Source organism: Leiobunum rupestre, chromosome 10, assembly GCF_980474605.1.
Source record: "Leiobunum rupestre chromosome 10, qqLeiRupe1.1.hap1, whole genome shotgun sequence".
Lineage (NCBI taxonomy): Eukaryota > Metazoa > Arthropoda > Arachnida > Opiliones > Sclerosomatidae > Leiobunum > Leiobunum rupestre.
In genome coordinates this window covers 51,866,381-51,892,632 of record NC_143393.1, presented here as the reverse complement: position 1 = coordinate 51,892,632, position 26,252 = coordinate 51,866,381, and the positions used below count along the sequence as shown (strand labels likewise).

Sequence of the window (26,252 nt, the reverse complement as noted above, 5' to 3'; positions counted from 1 at the left end):
CTACCTCAGTTAATTTCGCGGCTGCGTCATCGTCACTTGTAGAATGGAGACTGGGGGGGGGGCGAGGGGAATAGAGTTTTGTTAGTGACTCGGTCTTCACGGGATTTTAGTTCTAGCTGGGGTCCAGCCGAAACAGTCTTCACGGGATTTTAGTTCTAGCTGGGGCCCGGCCGAAACAGTCTTCACGGCATTTTAGTTCTAGCTGGGTCCCAGCCGAAACAGTCTTCACGGGATTTTAGTTCTAGCTGGGGCCCAGACGAAACAGTCTTCACGGGATTTTAGTTCTAGCTGGGGCCCAGCCTAAACAGTCTTCACGGGATTTAAGTTCTAGCTGGGGCCCGGCCGAAACAGTCTTCACGGGATTTTAGTTCTAGCTGGGTTCCAGACGAAACAGTCTTCACGGGATTTTAGTTCTAGCTGGGGCCCAGCCTAAACAGTCTTCACGGGATTTAAGTTCTAGCTGGGGCCCGGCCGAAACAGTCTTCACGGGATTTTAGTTCTAGCTGGGTTCCAGACGAAACAGTCTTCACGGGATTTTAGTTCTAGCTGGGGCCCGGCCGAAACAGTCTTCACGGGATTTTAGTTCTAGCTGGGGCCCGGCCGAAACAGTCTTCACGGGATTTTAGTTCTAGCTGGGGCCCGGCCGAAACAGTCTTCACGGGATTTTAGTTCTAGCTGGGGCCCGGCCGAAACAGTCTTCACGGGATTTTAGTTCTAGCTGGGTCCCAGCCGAAACAGTCTTCACGGGATTTTAGTTCTAGCTGGGGCCCGGCCGAAACAGTCTTCACGGGATTTTAGTTCTAGCTGGGGCCCGGCCGAAACAGTCTTCACGGGATTTTAGTTCTAGCTGGGGCCCAGACGAAACAGTCTTCACGGGATTTTAGTTCTAGCTGGGGCCCAGACGAAACAGTCTTCACGGGGTTTTAGTTCTAGCTGGGGCCCGGCCGAAACAGTCTTCACGGGGTTTTAGTTCTAGCTGGGGCCCGGCCGAAACAGTCTTCACGGGATTTTAGTTCTAGCTGGGGCCCGGCCGAAACAGTCTTCACGGGATTTTAGTTCTAGCTGGGTCCCAGCCGAAACAGTCTTCACGGGATTTTAGTTCTAGCTGGGGCCCGGCCGAAACAGTCTTCACGGGATTTTAGTTCTAGCTGGGGCCCGGCCGAAACAGTCTTCACGGGATTTTAGTTCTAGCTGGGGCCCAGACGAAACAGTCTTCACGGGATTTTAGTTCTAGCTGGGGCCCGGCCGAAACAGTCTTCACGGGATTTTAGTTCTAGCTGGGTCCCAGCCGAAACAGTCTTCACGGGATTTTAGTTCTAGCTGGGGCCCGGCCGAAACAGTCTTCACGGGATTTTAGTTCTAGCTGGGGCCCGGCCGAAACAGTCTTCACGGGATTTTAGTTCTAGCTGGTGCCCAGACGAAACAGTCTTCACGGGATTTTAGTTCTAGCTGGTGCCCAGACGAAACAGTCTTCACGGGATTTTAGTTCTAGCTGGGGCCCAGCCGAAACAGTCTTCACGGGATTTAAGTTCTAGCTGGGGCCCGGCCGAAACAGTCTTCACGGGGTTTTAGTTCTAGCTGGGGCCCGGCCGAAACAGTCTTCACGGGGTTTTAGTTCTAGCTGGGGCCCAGCCGAAACAGTCTTCACGGGATTTTAGTTGAATTACTCGCGCTAAATATTCTATCATAATCCAAAAACTTCCGAGTTTCCAATAAATCTTCTAGCTTGACTCTGTTATTAGAAGAAATAAACATGAATTGTTACAAAAACTACGACATTTCTATTATATTTATGTTATATAATAGTGTTTGCCAACTCAAACCGTTGGGTAGGTGCTTAAAGAACATAATAAGGGTTAAATATGCGGTTCCTGGTGCGAAAATGGTATTACACAGAGAGAAAAGCATCGGTGTCTCGTAGCTCCACCTATCGACCGCTACTGAAGTCCATGGGCCAGATCGCGTAATCGTCATGATTGATGGGTGAGGTATGGGAAAAAGAGTGATGGGTGTTCTGTTGTTCAGCTATTCAAGATGGCAGCCATTTCGAAATAGGTCCTTTGGCAAGAACGGACTGTCTCGTAAATATCATGGAAATTAAAATTGAGCTCCATAATTAAATTTTACAAGGTTTTTTTAGTTCAAACCACCGATTTTTTTACAATCACTTGTTAAGGTTAAATTTTTAATGTTTGAGTAAATACACCGAGAAACATTGATTAGTAAAATTTAATGGTTTTCTGAAGATATTTTTACACTTTTAGAAAAAATAATTTACAACCACTAGGTGCTAAATCAATTTTGTCAATTGATAATTTATAGAACATCATCTGAAACCTACGAATACCTTTAGATCGATCAAAAAAGACTTATTTTACACTGAAAAACGCGACTTGGAAATCTTACAGGTGGGGCAAGCCTAAATAAACTTGTTTGATTTGGGGAAGAGAAAGTCGCGCACTTTGTTACGCAAGTATAGCTTAATCATCTCAAATTCAACTCATTATTTTCGTTGCGACATTTGAAGTCACATTTTATTCAACATCATCGAGCTCTTCAATCCTTCGAATTCTGATTCGTTATTCAATAATAATAATAATCAGCTAGGCTAATACCCAAAGCACCACCGCAGGCCTAAGTCATTAAGGGACTTTTGAAGCCTTTTTTTTAAATTCAGGTGGCTGGGTTTCAATGCGTAGGAGGGTGGTGGCAATCACATTGGAGAAGAGTGTGTTACATTTTTCAAGTGTGACATCCATACCGAAGGCCGTCCCTAAATACTGTTAAGCGAGTTGTCATTGACTTTCAACAGTTTGGTCATAAAGAACCTAGGTTCCGTTGATTGGGTCAGATTAATTTGGACTTTGAGAACACGGTTCTTTCATATTTTGTTTCATACGATCTAAGAAGTTGAGGGACCGTCAATGCCAAATTAGGTTCCAGTAGAAAGCGAGTTTGGAAAATTTTACAGAAGTGTAGGTACTATCCTTTAAGAGCTAGGCTTCACCAAGGACTGATTGATGGGGATTTTCAAAGACGTTACGACTTTTCCAACTGGCTGTTCCATGCGGTAGACGATCCCCAATTTACGCGCCATGTTTTCTACACCGACGAATGTTCTTTTTCTAGAGATGTACCTTTCAACCTTTCAAGAAGAAAACCCTCACTAAGGATTCAAACATCATGATAAAATTCAAAACTGCAATGTTTGGATTGGACTTTTAGGAAATTGTTTGATTGGTCCAGTGTTTTTGCCTCAAAATCTCAACGGCCAGAATGATTTGGGTTTCTTACAGCATGAACTGGCAGATGCAATCGACGATCTTCCTTTGACTGAACGATGACCGAATCAATATAAAGCCAATATATTTATAAAAATAGCACACGCAAGTTGGCGGGGTCCTATTTAATCGAATTAAGTAATATCTGATTTGCTAGGTTAGGTTAGGTGGGAATTATATCGGATTGGACAATACAAGGTGCGTTTGGCCAGGAACTGTCCTCTAGGTTACGTTAGAGACGGCCCATGGTGATAGTAGGAATTGGGTTAGGGTGGCGCCACACGCTGGAAGTGCTCGAGCGAAGTGAGTGCGCGGCGCCCTCAGGCCCTAATACTTAGAATACATTGCAGTTTTTGAAAGTCAAACCAACACTAAAGACATAGTGCAGGCTTTAGCTCTGATTGAGCTTAGAAAAGATTAGGTTAGGTTTCCTTAAAATCCGTCAAAATCGTACGATTCGGCCGAATGGGAATTCGGTCGTATAGGAATTCGCTTATATGAGTCTTTCTATACGAACGAATTCCCATTTTACCGAATGTATAGTAGTTGTATTTATTGTATCTTTTATATATTTATATAAAATGTATCCCTAACATTATGTTGAATGATACCCGCGCAAAACACCGTTTTCGGTTTATTGGAATTCGGTTCAATGGTACATTCGGTCCAATGGTATACAATCGATGACTGAATTCGTGAACAACGCTTTCCCTCACAGATGGATTAAAACAATGGTCCAGTTCTTTGGCCTGAAACGTTTCCCGATCTGACACGGCTACACCTTTTTCTGTGAGGATTCATCAAAGAAAGGGTTTACGCCACTCCTATTGAAACTTCGCAAGATAATTGAAATTGCTTGTCAAGAAGTAACACCAGAAATGATAGAGCCTGCATTTGATGATATGATTGTTCGAGCTAAAGCTAGCTTGCAGCTAATAAAGGTATAATTGAACCCACTTTGTTAACAACTATTTAACGTGTTTGAAATAAATTATTGTAATCAATAAAAGCCGAAAACTGTTTTTGAACGTGCCAACTTTTCTGAGGGTAAAGCCTTTACACTTTTAAAACTAGTACAGTTATTCCTTAATTTGAGGGTTCCGTCGATTCCCGTGATACGTCTATCTCTTTACCTGATCAAACAAGTTTACTTTGGCTTGCCCAGCTTGTCAAAATAACTTTTTTAAGTGAGAAAAGGTTCTTTTTCATCGAACCAAAGGTGTTGCTAGGTTTCAGGTGATGCTATACAACTTGTTAATTGACGAAATTAATCTAGCATCTTTTGGTGAAAATATAATATTTCTAAAAGTATTAGAAAACGATGACATTTCACCAATCAATGTCTCCCGGTTTTTATACACAACCATAAAAATTTGAAAATTCTACCTTAAGTAGGTTTTGTAAAAAATAACATGTCCAAAAAACAAAAACACCCTGTATATTTGGGTATGATTTGCAATTCCTGAAGTGGTGCAGATAGCTTCTTTCAACTTATAACCCCAGCAGAAACAACACGATGTCATTGCGAAATTACACCCAGGGTTGAGAAAGCCATTTTAGCTAACTATTTTAAAAAGTAAGATTTGGTATACTCTTCTATTCACTAGAAGGAAATACAAACCTAATATTAAGTTTATCCAACAGAGATGAATAAAAACTTTCAAGAATTCCTGTTATTTTCAACTGCTTGGTCACTGGGTCCTCTGACGGTGTTGCCCAAAATGGAAGCTGAGGAAAGTGTAAGCATCATTTTAGGGAAAATAAGAATTTATTGAAAATAAATGACGTAGCACAGATCTGTCATCAAATTAGCGAAAGTATAAACTTTTAGTTTGACTGGGTAATTCCATTAAATAAAGTTAAATATTTGGGAGCGGCTGCACTCCCTCCTCCTCTCCCCGGTTAATTTTGCTTCGTTATTGAAACCTGGGTAGGTCTCTGCTAAAGAAGACGCTGTTAGTATTTATTCATAGTTATTCGTAAATTTAACCTATTAAATTATGTTACTTGAATTTTAACATAATTTTTGCTTCGTTTGCTTATATTTTAATAAGTTTATTTAAGAAAAAATGTATTTTTAATTTGTCTGTAGCAGACGTTAGATCATAAAGAGTTAGCTTGAAGAAGTTAGCGATGTTACGCTACCTAGGCTCGTTTCGATCGCGAATAGTATTGAGTGGATTCAATTGAATTTCTCAAGTAATCCGTCATTGCTATTTGAAATTAGTAAAATTCGTCTTGTGAAGAGTGACATGAACTATGTATTTGTACCCCGCCGTTCCGCCTGAGCACTACGGCGGCCTACGAGACTAATCAGGCCGGGGCAAAGTGAAGAGTGACAGTCATCTTTTACAACCTCTGTGCTTCCATGTGGCGCCACAGTCACTATCTCCTTTCGGCCGCCATTTAAGAACGGGGGCATAGGCTTAATGTGCTAATTGCGTTCTCAGAACACGCTTTTTTGAGAGGGGCTGCATCTTTCTAATTTTACGTCTCCCAAAATATTTTAAGAATTTATATCAATTTTATTGATGTACATTAATTTAAACAGATTTTAAACTTCGATTCCTTGCACTTACCTCCGTAACGCACAATCTTGGAATATCAGTAGAGTTATGCATCGCGCAAATTTGCTATTGAAGTTAAATTGAAATTAGTATTCTTAAAATAAAAAATAATGATATTAGAATTATTACCAATTGAACCATTGGCTAAGTTAATGTGGCGATCGACAAAATGATAATTTGGCCGCTATCGCAACACTTTCTAATTTCTTTTTAATAAAATTCGAGATGCAAATTTGAAAATGCTTGTGCGAAAGCGTCCATATCGTAGTACACGGAGTTTACGAAAGATGGCATTTTTGGTTGTGGGTCTAACTTACAATTGTTAGTGCATTAGGTTCCCTATTTTGCGTAAGGGATTTGGAATTCCAGGTGATATCAGGAATCAGACACTGTTTTTGAGATTTTAAAATACGATTTTCGTGTCGATTACTTATTTTTATGCTGATTTTCGCCCAGATTTTGCGACTTCGAAGTGTATTTCAAGATTTATAAAATTATTTTCGTCTAGAGAGAGTGGTATATTGGCAACTGAGCATGCGACAGAGCTTTTATTAGCAAGTCTTTTCTCTAAAGTTAATTGCCTAAATAAACAACTCGTAGTTTATGGAATGAGACGTGTTTTTATGTTATCTGTATTTTTAAAAGATGCTTATAATGGTTTTTAAACATTGGCATTGTGGTACGTTTGGAAAATAAGTGTTGATAGTTAATTTCATTGCTAAGAAACACAACTTCCACATTTCATAACGCCGTTATTAACGAACAGGTCGACGTGCAAAAAGTGTTCGCCAATATTAACTGAAACTTTAAAACTATCATTTAGTACCTTCTTTTATTTTTCGCGTGTACCATATAGCCGAAGGTGAAATTTTCTTCAGAATAATTAGCTGAATTCCTTATAATAACTTAAATAAAATAATTAGCGAAAGATATCCACACTCTTTAAAAAAATATTACAATTAACAAATTGTTGAAACCAAACACACATTATGATCTTAGATAAGGATCGATTCAAGATCTGTAAATACAACCGGGCATGAAATGCAACAAGGGTAATTACGGGATTAAGGTCAGCTTCGAACAACGTCAAAGCTCTTAACCTCAATTGTTTTTGTTTTTTCTGCGATTTATTTTCAAAAGTAACAATCGCCTTGTTGGGCGAATATCTCCAGTTCGTTATCATTTTTGAAATCACACCAGTAGGGTACGTTTGAATTATTTAAATTTTCATTTCTTGCCCAGATTGTTCGGTAGTTTCGCAGTTGAGATTTGGCGGGCCAATTTTTGGGCTATTTTCATTTTCATTTGAGTGATATTTGGAAATAACTAGAATCTCTGGTGTAAGTTTCTCCACTCATCTGTTTCTAGTTATAAGTTAGTTTCGTTATTTAGAACGCGTGAATCCTTATTATTGTCCGGTCTAATTCTTTTATCTAAGAAAGCTGAGAGACGACTGCTCCGTGTCTGTGTTTGGAGTCCTTTTATACCCCTACCCATTGTTTGCCTCTCACCCTTGGCTTTTGTTTAGGTTTATCTTCTTCCCCCCGCTTGCGGTGGCAGACCGGAGGGGATAAAAGGGCCGGAGTAAATTGATGTTCCGCGACGTGTAGGCTCCTGAGCGGGGGGATTTAGTTGCAACGGCTGGGGGAAATATTCCGGAGTGGGGGTTGAAGATGTGTAAAGGATAGTCAACTGGTGAGTACGGACACTACATCGGTTTTTCCACCATGTGACGGTAGTATTTCGATGTTGTTCGGGGCGATTTGACGGAGTATTTGGACAGGTTCGACGTATTGCCGCACCAGTAAGCTCTTATATCTACCGCAAATCATTAAAAAAGATTGAGATCCTCCAGAAAGAAGTGGTTAACCTTCTCGAACATGGCGGTGGTTTACGGTGGGTTCGATATTTCAAGCCGTCGAATTTCCGTGCAAGCTGGAGGTGTTGACTCGAGCCACGAGGTTGAAACGCAGGGAGAACGGGGACAAGATCTGAGTTGATGGAAGACGTCGGCGATTCCGTGCGGATTCTTCGGCTAGTAGAAGGATAGTAAGGGCGAGGCTCCGAACCCGGGTTCGGGTTTGGGTTCGGTATCGGGATCCGGGATTTAAGGGGGGAAATGGGGGTAAAATCGTCGAAAAGTCAATGTATTTAGGGTATTTCTCGCGACGGTTTGTTTTTTCGTATATCAACATATTGTGTTCAGGCCAACTTGTTTATTTATCTCCGCTTATCTCAAATTTCAAGAGTACACTTATATGGTACTTGAACGTATATATTCGGCTTTATCTCGTGTTTTATCGTACGGAATAGGTGGAAATTATGTAAAAAGTCATAACCTGGGCGGCCCGCGTGCGCAGATTCCCCGGAAGGCGCGGTTAATTTAAAACATGGAGTGTTTTTACTTCATGGAATATTCGTTGTTAAAGTGACACAGAATGGAAATATTTTTAAACTTCATTTTAATATCATTGTAGTACGCTTGGCACTTGAATCTATATCACGAGTATTTCATAAATCGAATATTTCAAGTTTAAGTATGAGAAACGTATCGTTCTCAGATGATACTTGAATATACTATAAAAGGGGTTGTATAGGGTTGTGGGAGATCATTCCACGGTTAACTGCGATAGCTATATTCAAGATGCCTAAAGCTCAACATATTTGCCCTACGTGCGCGAAAAGTTTCGCTACCAAGTCCTCCTTAAATCGGCATGTTAGAGAAGTACACGGTGATAAACATACGTTTGTCTGTGAAGTATGTGGTAAGAATGTTGCTAGATTGGAACATTTCAAGAGTCATCAACGAACTCATGACTTGAATGTACCCGGTCCTTCTGAACCCATGGACCTGTCTCGCACACCGTCACCAATACAACTTTCATCGGCATCTTCCCGTACACCATCACCATACCGTCCACCTTCACCTAGTCTGCTTCAAGATATTCAACTGGAATCCCTCCGTACACAACCATCTACATCAGCTTTACCAACAACCTAACACCATCACCTATTCCTGGCCTCAGCAATACTTGATGAAACACCACCAGCATCCCCAAGTATGGTCCTGGCCTTGAATGATACGCTATGATATTGATGCAGGGATGTTTATTGGACGTTACCGAGCTGCTTTCCGTAAATTTCTAATGGAAAGACTTGCCAGTAAACGTGGAATAAAATGGTTCTTACTCGTAAGATCTGTTTATATGAGACCTTTAGGAGGTGTGGAACAAAGAGCGGAAGTACGACCCTATTTCCGGAGCATTATGCAAGCAACATTAACGCTCGACGTCATTGAAAACCAGCTGAATGACTGCATTGAAACAATACAGTCAGAAGCGGAAAACTTTGAAGCGACAGGTATGTACTAAAATTTATAAGTTATATTTTGAACTAAAACATTATATTTTTGATAGGATCGGGTTGGGTAATTGATCGTATTCTGTATGTAGAATTAAATGTAGCATCTTACCAACCGTTGCGGGGTTCATCGTATATGGAACTACCTGAAAAACTATCTCGACGTCACGAAACGAAAATGATGAGAAATGTTTTCTCTGGTCAATTCTAGCTAAACGTCACCCAGTTTCTAAGCTTCATCACCCTAACAGTGTTTCAAAATATAGACCTTATGAAAATGAACTTGATACCAGTGATATATCTTTTCCTTTCAAATTAAACGCTACAGAACTTAAAAAAATTGAATTAATGAATAATTTATCAATATCTGTGTTTGGCTTCTCGGGAGATATATTCCCCCTTTACGTAAGCGCTAACAAGTGTGGTAAGGAAAGGGAGGTTGATTTGCTATACATGACCGATGAAACAAAAGATATTGATGATGGGAATAGACATTACTGTCTTATACGAGACCTAGGAAAACTGTTACAGCATCTAACAAAAAACAGAAGCACAAGTTATTACTGCAGGTATATTAGTTTGCAATCTACTAATTATTTTCTGTAATAGAATGTGTCTTCACCGATTCAGTGGAAACAACGCGGAACAGCGACGTGATGCACATGTTGAAGAATGCGCCACCCACGGCACTGAAACTAGGTAAAATATATTCAATTATGAATTTAACCTTAACATTAATTTTATTGTTTTTAGGGAGATTTCGGTCTGCTCGATTAGGGACTTAAAGCATAGTTAAATAAAAACGATCTTGGTGAAAAAGAAACATTTTATTTCGCGTCAAGTCATGAGAGAATTTTAGAAAGAGACAGTGGTTACATTTTTGCGGAGGAGGTATTTATAGATTTACAAGAGGGGGGAGAGGGATCAAGGGGTCAGGTGGCGCCACTGGTGGAAAGAATGTCTAAATCTTTCCCTTCCAACCCGTGACGCTGCACTTTTCCCACCTTGACCCTCGTGTTGCAATTCACGGGGGCGCGTACAATGGGTAAGATATTTCGGCTTATAACTATACAAGAAAATAGACAAATACATTAGTGGAAATTTTACTTCCAGACAATCTGGCGCCTTAATATTTTCTCGCGACAACTTGTTTTATTTTTAGTTCTTTAACAAATTATTAAAGGTTTTCACACTCCCCGCTGGGATATGTAGGTATCGAAATATCACAATATTTAACATTTATAATTTTAACATTTCAATTAGTCATTTAAAAGTTCTAGTGAATATAGAAGCTGAACTGGTCTACGTATTACAGTTCCATTCTGAGTTTTTACCAGACAAGCACGCACCTTGTCATCTCTACTATCGAGGAGCTCGGTAATGATACCTAACTTCCAATTGTGTTTTGCTATCACGTCTTGGTGAATCAAAACTACTTCACCTACTTTAAAACTATTATCCTTATTTTTATTTTTTCGAAATTCGCGGTTCTTAATTGCAGTAGATATTCTGACTGCCATCTTTTCCATATTTTATTATTTAATCTTTGCCGATATTTATATCTCTTAGTTAATTCTTCGCGAGACGAGGCGATTTTTATTTTTGGAAAGGTTTGTGGAGGTAGGCAATTTATTCTTTGCCCTAACAGAAAATGTGCCGGGGTCAGCGGTTCGGGCTCACTAGCTTCGTTAAATACATACGTCCAGGGACGGGAATTTACAGCCGCTTCAGTTTCGGCTAATATGGTTTCGATTTCCTGGTAATTAAGGATAGATCGTCCCAAGACTTTTTTAAGTATAGTTTTTGTGTTTGAAACTAATCTTTCATAAAAACCCCCCCACCAACTGGCTCTTTCCGCTATAAATTGCCAAGAAATTCCCTCTTTTCCGAAATATTCTAGTAACTCCTTTTGTTTTAAATTTTTCCAAATATCTTGTAGGTCTTTATTGGCTCTCTCAAAGGTCTTAGCATTATCAGAGTAAATTACTTTTGGAATGCCGCGCCTGGCTACCATGCGTCGGAACGCTAATAAGAATTCGTCCGTACTAAGAGATGGCATGATCTCCAAATGTAACGATCTCGTTACCACGCATGTGATTAAACAAATGTAGGATTTATCTAATTGTTAACTTTTCCCTTCGTAATATTGGGGACCCTTGATGTAAATTGGGCCTGCAAAATCAATCCCAATGATTTCGAATGGTGGGGCTTGTTCGATTCGGTTTTGCGGGAGAGGGGCGGAAGGCGCGTGTCCTGGCTTAGCCCTAGCTCGTCTACACGCCAAGCAGCCTTTCACTACCTTTTTTTGCCAACTGCCGTCCAGCAATTACCCAATATTTCTCCCGCGCCTGCGCTATTGTAATTTGAGTGCCACCGTGTAGTACATTTCGGTGATATCGCTCCATTAGAAGCTCGGAGAAGCGCTCTTTTTGGCTTAAAATAATAGGGTGTTTTAGATTATAGGCCATATTTGATTTTTCTAGTCGACCTCCCACGCATATTATACCCTGTTCATTAAGTATCGGATAGAGAAGTGAAATTTTTGAGGATGGTTTTACCGTTTGTTTGTTTTTTAACGCCGTAAGTTCCTCGCCGTAGGTTTTTTCTTGGCTGCATTTAATCCACTTAATTTCGGCCGCTGCCATTTCCTCCGCGGTTATTGGGCCTATTTGTCTTTTTGGTTTATGGGTACGATCTACATTTCTTAGGACGTACGCCGTGACTCGAAGAGCCTTATCCAACAAGCTAAATCTGTTTAAATTTATTATCTTATCAAGACTAGGTTTTTGGGTGAAGCTTATTACTAAAGCGTGAGCGCGCCTTTCCCTGTCTAGCTCGTCTTTATCTACCTGTCGCTCTTCTTGGTTATCACTGGGCCACTGCGTCTTGGGCTCTCGAAGCCACCTCGGACCTCCCTCCCACATTTCGTGGGCGTTTAGTTTTTCAGCTAAAATTCCCCTTGTCGGGATGTCTGCGGGATTTTGCAATCCAGGACAGTGATTCCAATCCCCAGGATTGGTGAATTTTCCAATTTCTAATACCCTATTGCTAACGAAAGGCTTCCAATTAGTAGGAGTGTCTTTAAGCCAGTGTAAAGCGATTGTGGAATCTGTCCACAGATAATTCTTAACACGAAAATACGTCTCTGATGTAGTTCGTTAATCTGGCACCAAGGACGCAGCCCATTAATTCTAAACGAGGTATAGTCAATTTCTTGAGGGGTGCTACTCTTGTTTTGGAGGCTACGAATGAGACTCCTATTTCTTCGGAACTAGTTATGTAACGGACATATATTGTAGTGGCGTACGCGCTTTGGCTAGCGTCGCAAAAGGTATGTATTTCTAATTCAGTGACGTTACCGTTCCCTTTAAAATAGTGTCTAGATAACCTAACGTTACGTAGGAGTGGGAGCTCACTGTACCAAACCCTAAATTCATCGCGAAGTTCCCCCGTAATTTCTTGGTCCCAGGTTAATTGTTTTTCCCATAATTTTTGGAAAATTATTTTGGCCCTAATTGTAAAGGGGCCCAATACTCCTATAGGGTCAAATATTCTGGCCATCATGCTTAAAACGTGTCTTTTTGTGGGCCTAATGTCTTCTAGTATGTCCATTAGGGCATCCAAATTAAATGAAAACGTATCTTCGTCCGTTAACCATTTTAGTCCTAATACTTTTAGATTACCCGGGTTTTCTTTTCCCTCAAATAAAGGAACGTGTTTTCGGGTTTGTTTTTTCTCACCCCAGAGGGCTCTTAATTCGGGAGAGTTCGTTTGCCATTTACGAAAGTTCATGTTAGCGCTGCTAATTAGCTTGTTGACGTTTACTGATAGGTCAAACGCTTCGCTGACACTTTTGTCCCCTCCTGTTAGATCGTCTACGTATAAATCGCGGTCCAGGGTTGTTACCGTCTTTTTATCGGCCTCCTTCGTGTGGTGAATGTGGTATTTGATAGTATTTGCCAGTAAAAATGGACTAGCGGTGATTCCGAATGGCACGCGTGTCATTCGAAGATGGATAAAATGATTTTCCATTACTTTGTTACTCGAGTCCTCGTTATACCACAAAAACCTCACGGAGTCCCTTTCGTTTTCTGATAGCGCGATTTGTAAGAACGCCTTTTCTATATCTGCTATAAACGCGATTTTATGAATTCTAAACCTCAACAAAATTAGTAGTAAGTCGGGGTTTAAGTTAGGTCCGCTGAATAATAGGTCATTCAACGAGGGTGCGCCCTTAGCGTGTGAGGAGCCATCTAGAACCACTCTCACCTTAGTCGTGACGCTGTCGCGTTTTACCGCCTGTGGTGGGAGATAATACGTGCCCCGGGGTTTTATTTCCGGTTGGGGGACCTTCTCGACTATTCCTAAACGTAATTGTTCGTCAACAACCGCCTTGCATTCTTCGTACAATACTGGGTCTTTATTAAATTTTTTAATCAAGCTATTTCCCCTAATAGTGGCCTGTCCTAAATTATCTGGTAACGCTAATCTATCAGTTTTCCAGGGAAACGTTACGTGATATCTACCGTCAATCATTTTAATTTCACGGTTGAAATTTTCCACTATTTCGGAATTCTTTAGATCCATATTTGTTTGTTCCCCATCTTCTATACCCATGCTTTCTAAAGTCCAATGTTTTTCCATTGTTTTGGAAATTTCCCTTTCGGTTACGCTAATTCGGGGAGCGCTGATTTGGTTGCAGTGTACTCCTATTCCCCCCTCTTTTTCTCCGCAGGGACCTTGTACGGTCCATCCGAAACAAGTTTCTAGCGCCACTAGTCTTGAACTAAATCTTTCGATCTTTCCGGTCACTATCGCGTAATAGTAATCTCCTCCAATAAGGACGTCCATGCTAGAGCTATCCATGCATTTTTTACTAGGTCTATCGGCTAATTGTAGGCCTTTCATTTGCATGTAATTTTCTACTTCCTCACAGTTTAGAGACGTTACGGCATTACAAACGTACGGAACCTCAATGGCGATAATTTCTACCCTTTGTTTAGGGTTGCGCGTATTTTCTAAAGTTAACCTAACTTTATTTCGAATATCTTGCGAAGTACTTTTCGATCCAAATTTACTTATTTCTATTTCAATTCTTCCCACGATGGGTAATTCTAGTTTTTTCGATAAATCTTGTCGTATAAAGCAAGCTTGAGCCCCAGTATCTAACAAACATCGGATTTCCACCCCCTCCGAATTATTGGGAGGTCTAGCTATGGCGAGGGCCGTTTGCAGTAGTACGGTTTTCCCCCCTTCCCCGATTGATGCCTTGGCGCAAGCTACGTTGGCTGAAGCTTTCTCGTCGTCTTTCCCCATTTCGCTATTGTTATCCAACCCTTTATTTACTTCGTTTTGTTCACATAGCGCGAAATGATGCCTTCTCTTACATTTGCGGCAATTTTTAAATTTGGAGTAACAATTTTGCATTTGATGCGAGACTTTGAGACAGATATAACACCTTTGTTGGTCCCTAATTATTTGCCTTTTTCTTTCTAGAGAGTGTTTAACGCAATTAAAGCTTTTGTGGGAATTTTCTTGGCAAAATACGCAATAAATGTTGTCCCCATAATTAGTATTATTTCTGCTGTTTTGGAAATTAGGTTTTTCTACAACGGTAGTGAGCGCCGAAGCTGAATTTGCATATTTAAAGGGTTTTTTAGACTGATTTTCGTTTAAATTATAGGAATTATACTCCTTGAAATTATTAGAAACCCCCGCGCCTAAAAGGGCCGAAGTTTCTCGGCTTTCTAAAAACTCTAATAGAGCATCTACATTCCAATTAGCATCTTTCACGTGCTTCCTACTGTATTCGAGTCTTATTTCGTCAGGAAGACATTTTAATAACGTGGGCCATAAAAATGTACCGTTAGCGACCGTGCTCACACCGAGCGACCTCAGACTTCTGATATTAAGTTCACAAGAGTCAAATAGTCGCCGGAGTGCTTTATGATCGTTAACTTTTCTAACGGGTTCCATGTTAAGCAATTTACTCATGTGAGTATGAATAATTAAATCGGTACGCCCAAATCGATTATCTAGAATTTTTATGGCTTCATCGTACGTTTCATTTGACGCGTACAATCCCGCTAAAGCTAACTTAGCGTTGCCTTCTAAATAAGACAATAAGTAGTAGAATTTTTCAACTTTTGGTAAACTCACATTATCATGGATTGCGGTCTTAAATTGATTCCAAAAACTGTTGAATTGGGTGATGTCTCCGTTGTACTTCTGAAGGACGAGTTTAGGTAGTTTCGTCCCCGTCTGGAATGATGCGTTTGTTCCGGTTGCCCCTGCAGTGTTGGGGCTCGTAAGTCCGGTTCCGCCATTGATGGGGTTTGTAGATCCGGTACCGCCGTTGATGGAGATTGTAGAGCCGGTACTGCCGTTAATGGAGTTCGTAGAGCCGGTACCGCCGTTAATGGGGTTCGTAAGGCCGGTAGCGCCGTTGATGGAGATTGTAGTGCCGGTACCGCCGCCGGTAGTATTTGCGGGCAATGCGGAGCCGGTACCGCCGCCGATAGTATTTGCTGAGCCGATACCGCCGTTATTCGTGAGAACCGCACTGCCGGTTATATCACCGAGTTTCCGGATTTGGCGCTGGGCTTTTCTGGTGATTAAAGTGATTTTTTCCCTGTATGTTTCGTAGGCTGTCTGTATATCTCTCTCCATATCCTCATCGTTGTCGATGAGTACCACTATTTTGGAGTCGTATTGAATTAGGTCGGCCTCCTTTTGTTGTAGTATCAGGATCGCGTCGTCTAGATCCTCCGCAGTAGTGTGTGAATCGTTAATGAGGGTCTCGATTGAAGTTATTTGTCTAGTAACGAGACATCTAACGATTTTGCGTGATGACTTTAGATTCATCAACTGGGCTTCACGTTTCGCCTTCGCCTGGTCGGGCTGTTGAGCTGGATCCGGCATTGTAGTTTAGGTTCCCGTAGTCTGGGATGGTTGATCCTCAAGTATTGGAACCGCTGGTTCCCGTAGTCTGGGCTGGTTAATTAGATTTTTGTTGAAAGATCTCCTGAGTATCGGATCTTTATTTTTATCTCGATAACTATTCCCTAATCTGGTTTTACTTCCCGGGTTTCCGGCACCATGTAGTTTTTAGTTTTAGGAACTACCGGGGTTGGGAGAGCTAATTATTTTTACCATAGCGCCGACTGAAAAACGCTAGGTTTACTTTTGCCTGCTCGATTAGGGACTTAAAGTATAGTTAAATAAAAACGATGTTGGTGAAAAAGAAACATTTTATTTCGCGTCAAGTCATGAGATAATTTTAGAAAGAGACAGTGGTTACATTTTTGCGGAGGAGGTATTTATAGATTTACAAGAGGGGGGAGAGGGATCAAGGGGTCAGGTGGCGCCACTGGTGGAAAGAATGTCTAAATCGTTCCCTTCCAACCCGTGACGCTGCACTTTTCCCACCTTGACCCTCGTGTTGCAATTCACGGGGGCGCGTACAATGGGTAAGATATTTCGGCTTATAACTATACAAGAAAATATACAAATACATTAGTGGAAATTTTACTTCCAGACAATCTGGCGCCTTAATATTTTCTCGCGACAACTTGTTTTATTTTTAGTTCTTTAACAAATTATTAAAGGTTTTCACACGAGTTTCCTCTCGATTCCCGAGGCTCGGCTCGATTCGCGGAGAGGGGGATAGTTCTGACTATTCTTTCCCCCAAAATCTCCTATACAAGAGAAACTGCCTAACCCAAGGTTGGTCAAAATACTGCGTGGGCCTAGCCCTCCGCCCCGTTAATTCCCGTTAGTGGGCGCCACTAGCAGAAATAAAATTCAAATCTTTCTCTCTTCGATTCTCTCGAGGATTTTTCGCGCTCGCAACGGCCCCCTGAACCACCTCACGTGCTGACGTCACGAAATGGGGGAGAACACGTCCCAGAGAACAGCGCGTCTTGGGTACTTAGAGTAATACCACTTATGCTATAGTATAAATATTTCAAATCTCTTAACCTCGGTTTTCGTAGGGGAATACACCGACCTCTATGTGAAAAGCGATGCGTTGCTATTAGCCGACTTTTTTGAAAATTTTAGAACATAATCTATAACTCATTATAAATTAGATCCCGCTCTCGCTTACACCGCACCAGGTTTAGCCTGGCAAGCAGCTTTGAAGATGACCTATGTTCGCCTCGATCTCATACTTGATATAGATCAACACTTATTTATTGAAATGGGTAACCCTTTTTTGATTTTTTAAATATTATTGTATTTACATTTAATTTTTTAGGTATTCGAGGCGGTGTTTCAATGATCTCAACTCGTTATTCTGAAGCGAATAACAAATATATGCCCGACACACATGATTCGTCTAAAGAGAGCAGTTATATATGCTATTTAGGTAATTTACATTTTAAAAAAAAATTATTTTTTAACGCAAAAAGCTGCTCTATTTTTATCGAATTTAAATTTCAAATCAACCATATTTAATAAAAAACGTGGTTGTTGACATAAATCAGTATGGACTACGCCTAACAAGTCATTCGCCCCTTTTTGCGCTAAACTCGCTCGTTTAGAGAAACCATCGTTATCGAAAAATGAATCGAACTTTCCAGGTGTATCCCGATTTGAAAAGTGAACTCGTTAAATAACTTTTTTTCGCAGATTCTCCGAACGTTAATAAAGTTTGTATCATACTTTTATAAGCGTTATTTTGACTGGAAGGTGTTACTGATCTTTCATTCAGAAATAAATGAACGTCGCTAAAAAGCGAATGAAGAAACAAATTCTCGGGGGCGATATTGTCGGCTGGAGTTCCGGCTGCCCCACCTGGAACCGCGGGTTGCGGTAGTTGACCATTATCTTTAGTTACCTTAACTCGAACGTGCAACAAAGTTTGTGAAAGGTCTATATACGTTTCAGAGTTACCGTTGATAGAAAATGTAATTGATGCGTTATCAACTATATTTGATATTGGATTATACTCAACCCATTCACCACCAATAATCGAAGATTGTGTCATAGGTACTTGAAACAAATCTAGCTCGGAATTTATACACCCAACTGAGTGCGGGTGTAAAAGGGACATTATGAGAATATATCGGAACGTTTAGGGAACCGTCCTTTCGCTATCCTGCCTGCTGTTGAAATGCCGCTTTTCGACTGAGTTCGATTCCTTTTATTTTCGGAACCTGTCATTCTTTTAATATGATCCGTAGCTGAAGATTTTAGTCTCATGGCTTCATCAGTTGCTGAAGCTTAAGTTTCACTTCCAGCGTTAATAGAATGCGATTTAAGCGCTGTTTTAATTGGGACTCCGCTAACAACATCGGTCGCTACTTTCGCTCCGGTACTTAAAAGTTTTTTTCCCAAGTAAGAAGCGCCTTTCTTCAGTAAAGGTACCGCGAATCTAAACGCTGAAGATAATATATTTCCTAGACCATGTCCTCTTTGCACGGCTAAACCTCTATATACGGGTATTCCACCGAAATCAACCTGGTTTAAATAATAACTTTCGTAATCAGTTCTTGAAGGTGAATATTCAGACCTCATGATGTTAACTGTTCGCTCTCTTAAGCTAGAATGAGAGTGTGTCCTGAATGATTAAAGGTTTATAGTGAAGTCCACATTTTACGGGGTTTAAAATGTAATACAACGTGAGCTTTTCCACTATGAAACTGTATTGGCTGACCTAAATCATCTGTTATATTAATCTCTATAGTCTTAATATTATTACACACGACTGGTAGGTAATGAGGTTGTGAAAATATTTTTGTAGCTGTTTTCCCATTAGACTCGGCTTTCTCTTCGACGCTTATGATTCTTAATATAGGTGCTAAACTATCCCCAACAACGCTATTTTCAACCAGATCAGAATAAACGAATAAGGAATGTAACCCAGCGTTCATATCAACTGGGTAGGGGGTTATCATTGAATTTAAAATGGCGCTAATAAAAATGGAAGAAAACCACCCTTTTGTACCAGAATCTTTCGTCGTTTTGATAAAGGGTTCTTCTTCGTAACGTTTCGTATAACCGCGCTATGTTTCTTTAACCACTTACGATGACGTTCTGACAGTTCAATTGTTCCGTGCAATACATTTATACAACATTCAACGAGAGCCAATATAGCTTCCTTGCTAGCGTATTTAATAGATTTAGATTACAGGATGTTAGGAAACGTAGAAAGTCTATGTTTTTCTTTACTCGTTTTCAGACATCCATTTAGGGATTTTCTTAGCTTTTCTTAAAGCGCAATGAACAGTTTCGGAATGAAAAGGACAGTTTAATTCAACGTCTTCTTGTTCTGATAATTTAGGACAACCGGTATCTTCGATGTTAGTTACTGAAACGCCGAGGAGTGTCGATAATACTGCAGCTTTTTCTAAACCTTTGGTGAAAAACGAAGTCGCTTTTTCCGCTATCTGATTACAAATGTCACGTCTCGTTCTGTAAGGACCTTCGCCGTCATCCCATCGAAGGTGACAAATGTTATGAGATATACATCTGCATTGTCTTTTTTCTTCATTTGAAAGCTTTTTGAAAGGGTATGGAGATTTGAAAGTAAACACTTCCGATTCTTCAGTTTCTAATACTAGGTAAGCTAATTCTTTAACAATCCACTCTCGATTAACCCTAAAGAAATTCCCTTCTATAATACACTTAATTTTGGAATAAAGACCGCCGATTCTTCACCCGGTATTAAACCTGTTCGTAGTAAATACTGATCTGGAGTGTGAGGTTTCAAGTTAACTAATAAATACCCAAACTTCCGTGACGTAGCTTGTTGAAACGCATCAATAACGTATTTGCTATTGGTTGGAGATATCTGCCTCGCGAGATGATAAATTGTTGATTTATCTCGTGGTGATTTAAAAATAAATAGATAATGAGCATTTAAATTTAAAGTTCTTATTTCTTTTCCGGGGTAATAAAAGTTTTGCATTAAAATTAGTACGGAGGTGTTTCTGTGATGAGATCCACGAATAAATAAATTAGTTACATCTTTATTATTAGATATCTCGCATAATAAATCGTCTAATATAACTAAATTGCTAATTTGCGGGTTTAATATATTAACGTCGAGTAATCCTTCGTGAAACTCGACTGAAGGTGTGTGTTCTAATATTGATTGAAATAGTTTCGGCTGATACTCGGTATAATACCATATTATCCTCTCCGGAGGAGGGGATATGCAGGTCTTCTTATGTTGAATCAACCGCCCCACCAGGAATGACTTTCCGCATTGGGTGGACCCGGCTACAAGCCCATTCATGGGATGTTGTAAGCTTAAATCCATAATGGTTAATGAGAATCGGAACATTAGTGCAATCAATTTTATTAGTTTTTTAACAAGTTTTTAGCATTGCATATTATTAGTGACATTATATTATTTAAAATTTCTTTCAACAATTCACAGCGAAAAGTAAACATTTCAATAATATTTTCACAATCTACCGACATAATTATTTCATAAAAATGCAAATCTACACGCTTAGAATAATCCGTCATGATACAATCATGCTGGAGTTGAGATGGATGAATAATTTGACAGCCATTGCACGCTTTCTTAAGAGCTTCGTGTAATTGTTTAATTACAACGTTAGTCATCGCCTCCTTTATTTCCTTGATTTGCTTTAAACACTTCTGAATAGACTCGTACCTGTCGAGGAAATTCAACCAAGAAGATTGAGCGAAAGCTACCCCCTCTTTAGTCGGTAACAGTTTTCCATAGTTTACCCCATAACCATGGTACATTTGTCTAACATCTAAAAGCTTTTGTTCGGCAAATCTATGAACCGAAAACCGTTCGGTTTCAGAACCTGTGAAAACCCATGTAGTTTCAGCTTCGTTATTGAAATAAGCTTCAATAGCATCTTTCTTTGTCCATAGCTCTTGCAGTTCCGCTTCTGTTAGTTTGATGCCCTTTGTTAAATCTAATAGACCGCAGTAGATGGTTTCATCTGCATAAACGATTAACCCTTTATCACCAGACACAGGAAATGAACAATTCCTATAAAATAAATACATTAAGACAAGTTAAGAATTATCACTGAGTATTCCTACTTACATTTTAAGGTTCCTCGGAGTCACTTCCAATGCAATTCTAAATATGGTCTTACTATTATACGGTTTTCCCTTTTTATACTCTGAAATTATTTATCTTCGATATCTTATTTATTAAAATGTGGTTTAAAATTAATTCCATTCCACGTATACGCATTTTGAAGTGTATCGCGTTACGTATATAGGAATTTACCCGGTCCTCATACGGAATCACGTGTACAATTACAATACTTGAGAACGATACGTTTCTCATACTTAAACTTGAAATATTCGTTTGAAATGCTCGTGAGATAGGTTCAAGTGCCAAGCGTACTACAATGATATTAAAATGAAGTTTAAAAACATTTCCATTCTACGTCATTTTAACAACGAATATTCCATGACGTCAAAACACTACGTGTTTTAAATTCAAATTAACCACGCGGCTGGTGCTTGCTTTTTTTGTTAGGTTTTCGGCGGAGTTTCGTATCTCTATAACTGCCAGGATCTCTGATATAAGTGTACTCTTGAAATTTGAGATAAAGGAGATAAATAAACAAGTTGGCCTGAACACAATATGTTGATATACGAAAAAACAAACCGTCGCGAGAAATACCCTAAATACATTGACTTTTCGACGATTTTACCCCCATTTCACCCCTTAAATCCCGGATCCCGTTCCCGAACCCAAACCCGAACCCGGATTCGGAGCCTCGCCCTTACTTTCCTTCTACTTCGGCTGTTTCTTGTGCTATTTATATTAATATCATATTCCGAACGGTTAAATTCCGAAATAATTGAAAATAAGGTCAAATCCTCGGTAAAATCACCTTGGGAAAAAACTCGAGAAATAGATATGAAAAAGACAAAGCAGTTGGCTAAGCCTAATGTGGAGGAACTAAGCGATGGTGAAGAGATTTGAGAAACGGTGGAAGCTGTATTTAATGTTTGAAGAAGTCATGAAGATAATGGGTTTCGACTACAGAATATCACTTAAAGTCGCGATTGATCACATATGCGCACACGTGCACAACGTTGGCTCACACATTTCTATTACGATTGCTTATACGTTAGCTCACACGTTGCAACAACGTAGTCTTTCATGATCCCACCACGTTGCCTCACACGTTTGAATTAAGTTGGCTAACATTGTAGCCATTACATAGACTCACACTTTCAAACCACGTATTCGGTGGTCTCTGAGAAATCAAGGGCCCAAAGATACGGACCCCTGAGGGCCTCAATGGGTATCGTAATAGAACCGTTTTTAAATTTTAGCGATCATTACCCAAACTGAATTGTTTAACATACCTGGTTTTAGAAATAAGATAGTGAAACGCGATCGTTTTAATTGGGTAATTGAAATTATTTTTTACTTTAACTGATTTTTTTAGAAACCAGTCCTTGGAAATAAGCTAGCAACAGCGACTTATACCACAGCAGCTAACTTGCCAGTCATCGTCAGCACCTCCGAAATGGAAAAGACGCGCGGTAATTTGTAATTAAAGGCATTCTTATGTATATTGATTGACCTTACACGATTTTATAGAATCGCAGAATATATTGAAAAATAATTACGACCGAAAAATTAGTTCCATATTATTGAAAGGGACGAAGTTTGCGTACGTCCGCCACGCTGCCCCCTTTAAAGATTTCGCGCAAGCGCATTGAGAAACTAACGAAGATAAAAGGATAAAAAGCAGAGACCATATGGAGTTCCAAATTAAAATACTCATTTATCTTTGGCCGTAAGTGTAAAAGCTTTATATCGCGAGCGGAGAGGCCGGGGATCGATAACTGCTAAGTCTAGTTAAAACAAAATTAACACTCATTATAGGCGCTAGAGCCATCTGTAATGCTGTCAAGCTATTAGGCTACTACTCTTTTCTAAGAAAACTAATGTTTTTTTTAAATATTTCACATTTGTGTAATGTTACACTAAACAGACTGCATATTTAGTATACTTAATAGAGGAGTTTTTAACACATGATTTTAAACGAAATAAAGTTTGTGTTTTTGAATACCTAAATACATGTTTATGAAACGAGTAATTTTAAACATTTGGAAAGGAGTGTTTTAGATTAATAACAACACACGCGGATAACACTATTTGTTACATTAATTTAAAATAATGTATTTAAACACCTAAAAAATAAGGTTCTAGCATGTATGATGATACTCCAAACAAATTAACTGTTTCTACCTGGGTAAGGCAAAGTGACCTGCCCTTCCGGAAGACGCCTGAAGCGCTTGAATAAAAGTGAATTTTCTCTAGAGCGGACAGGTCCCAACGATTTCAATAACGTCAATGAAGGTTTAGGTAAATAGGGAGTTTTAAAATGCAAAATTCTAAACTTTTTGTCGTCGGAAAGATTGAAAAGGATTTTGCTTGAAAATCTGGGTGGCGCCTATTTGGTGATTGCGAAAAGGATTGCTGGTGTGGAAGATTAAACTGGAATAACTTTAACGGTTAGTAGTGTTCGAACTGATTAATAAAATGTCAGTGCGATCCGAACCAATTGACGTTTGCTGAAATAGTCTCCAGTAGTAATTAAAAAAATTAAAATCAGAAAATTAATATATTTCAATATCAATTTGAAAATCTTTAAGCAATCTAAGCCGTAGGCACTAACTAGCAATATATTAAATGAATCTAGATAAAGGTGCCCTTCTATCTATCCCCTTCTGTTTTTACGCATTTGTTAATCCTTAAACGATGATTCATTCAAGTGATTCAGAAAGATTTTATTTAACTAGCTTATCCATCAGCAAACTAATGTTTTTTTTTAAATATTTCACATTTGTGTAATGTTACACTTAACAGACTGCATATTTAGTATAATTAATAGAGGAGTTTTTAACACATGATTTTAAACTAAATAAAGTTTGTGTTTTTGAATACCTAAATACATGTTTATGAAACGAGTAATTTTAAACATTTGGAAAGGAGTGTTTTAGATTAATAACAACACACGCGGATAACACTATTTGTTACATTAATTTAAAATCATGTATTTAAACACCTAAAAAATAAGGTTCTAGCACGTGTGATGATGCACCAAACAAATTAACTGTTTCTACCTGGGTAAGGCAAACTGACCAACCCTTCCGGAAGACGCATGAAAAGCTCGAATAAAAGATACAAAAACCCTATGTATATAGAACATATCGTAGGAAAAATGATTTTTAAAATTATTGAAGAATAAATAACGGACAATATTGTATTGTATTTTCCAAACCATAACGAGCGAGTTATATAAAATTGCATCTATAAAATGGTCTGAAAAAATCGACGCTGTATTTTCAAATCCCTATTTTACCCTGTTGTTTAAAAATTTCTTTAAAGTTCAATCACTAAGCTTTTCCTAATATCCGTTTATTTCAGTTATTAAAGTTGGCTCCACAATAGAGCGTTCTATAAAATCGGCCCAAAACCGGCCAAACGTTTCATACAGACTAAAGAACTAGTTCAGCCGGACTAACAACTTTTGTTATTCTTTGGTTTAAGAGAATTCGGCTTATGTCCTGTCTTCATATGAATATTTAAGAGACGTACCTTTTAGGAGTTGTAGGAGGGACCCTAGGTGTGGAAGTATGTTTGGGGTTAAGAATATTTTCATGATCTCAGTTTCTTTTTAAAGCCGTGGATTTGGGACTAGTATTTTGCTTATTGGCCATCACACATTTATGACAAAAATCATGTAAAATACGAAAAACGGCGCGGAAAGCCGGAAATTAGTGAAGCCTAGGCTAGCAACTACGTTACTCCTAAAAATCGACTGATCTCTATTTCTTACGGGACTGCCAGATAAATATACCGAGTTACCATGGTTACAAACTGTGTTGCTTAGACGCGTTGTTGTTTGTTCAAGTTTTAATAAGAGCCAGACTTTGTGCATTAATTTAAAACCAGCGTTTTTTATGTTATGTTAATAGTAAATTTTACCTTAAAAATGGTATTTTTATATTAAGAGAAATAAATAGTTTTAAAAATCATCAATTTTCATGAAGCGATAAACATTTGTGTTGCGTCCTATTTTTGATAAAAAAATCTTATTTTATTCCTATAACCGAAGAGAATTATTCTATATAAAGCATAAGTTATTAGTTTAACATAAGATGCAATAACCATTTTCCAACTTTTTCTTTTAACATAAATTTGCCCAAAATATTAATTATATTTCCCTATTTTATCTCCTACTCTTGTTTAATTCTTCACGAAGAATTTATCAGAGAGTTTAACTGTTAGCATTGTATCTAAACCATAATCTGATGATAATATTAGCGAATAAGTAGATTAGTCCATTATGAAAAGGGATAATAAAGCTAAACCCTAAACAAATTTGAAGAAATTTAAAAACTTACTAATAGCTCGTAGCGATAGGTCTTCGAGCAAAAAAAGACGCGAAACTCGTACTAAATAGATCTTCGAGTGAAAAACTAAATTAAATTAAATTAAATAGTCAGAAATTCCAACGGTAGACCGGTTTCGTCCTATTTGAGACTCGTCAGTACCGTGCGGGAAATCTGGCTCGCGACTATAACACCGAATAGATAAACTAAGCCTAAATATTAAAAATTTCAAAATGACAAAGTCTGGTCGGGAAATATAAGAAAAGATCTGAAGCGTTACTTCGCTTAATGAACGTAGCTGTTGCTTCAGAAAAGCGTTTAATGGGAGGAGAACGAATTTTGAAAAACAACTTTCATTTTTGTAATCGCAGATTTAACCTACGTCGCTAGTCCTAGGTGGGGTTAATTAAAGAAGCAGTATAACTTATTTTTCCTTCTGAGTTATTTTGCAGATGAGAGCATTGTGGCGTTAAATTGGATTATTGACTTTCCATAGCCTAATAAATTCCTGGTTCTGGGTAAAAGTAATAAATTTTAGCACGTAAGAAATATAAATTACTGAAAAAGTTAACGTATAGTAACAATAATACATGTATATGAAGCCAATTGTGTTTAATTATATTCCATAAGTGTAGCTGCGAGTCGAAATAAAACGTAAAAGCTGTAACAAAGCTTACCA

At 39.0% G+C, this 26,252-nt stretch overlaps 1 protein-coding gene across 11 annotated transcripts in view; it reads left to right on the top strand.

The window, feature by feature from the left end:
* LOC149926181 (uncharacterized) overlaps positions 1 to 26,252 on the top strand; it is a 75,162-nt gene that overhangs the window by 46,003 nt on the left and 2,907 nt on the right. The window contains exons 3-6 of one of the 11 annotated variants that reach the window (XM_090161175.1): positions 4,785 to 4,857; positions 4,926 to 5,020; positions 22,615 to 22,711; positions 22,770 to 23,189. The exons of 1 other annotated variant lie outside the window; for it this stretch is intronic. In XM_090161175.1, the coding sequence (XP_090017301.1) occupies positions 4,928 to 5,020; positions 22,615 to 22,711; positions 22,770 to 22,891 (312 nt within the window). In that variant the 5' untranslated portion in view covers positions 4,785 to 4,857; positions 4,926 to 4,927 and the 3' untranslated portion in view covers positions 22,892 to 23,189. Of the gene's footprint in view, positions 1 to 3,999; positions 4,234 to 4,784; positions 4,858 to 4,925; positions 5,021 to 9,625; positions 9,908 to 17,465; positions 17,577 to 19,493; positions 19,774 to 22,614; positions 23,190 to 26,252 lie in introns of those variants that run through there. 9 more of the 11 variants (XR_016477045.1, XR_016477046.1, XR_016477044.1 and 6 more) reach the window with 9 other exon arrangements.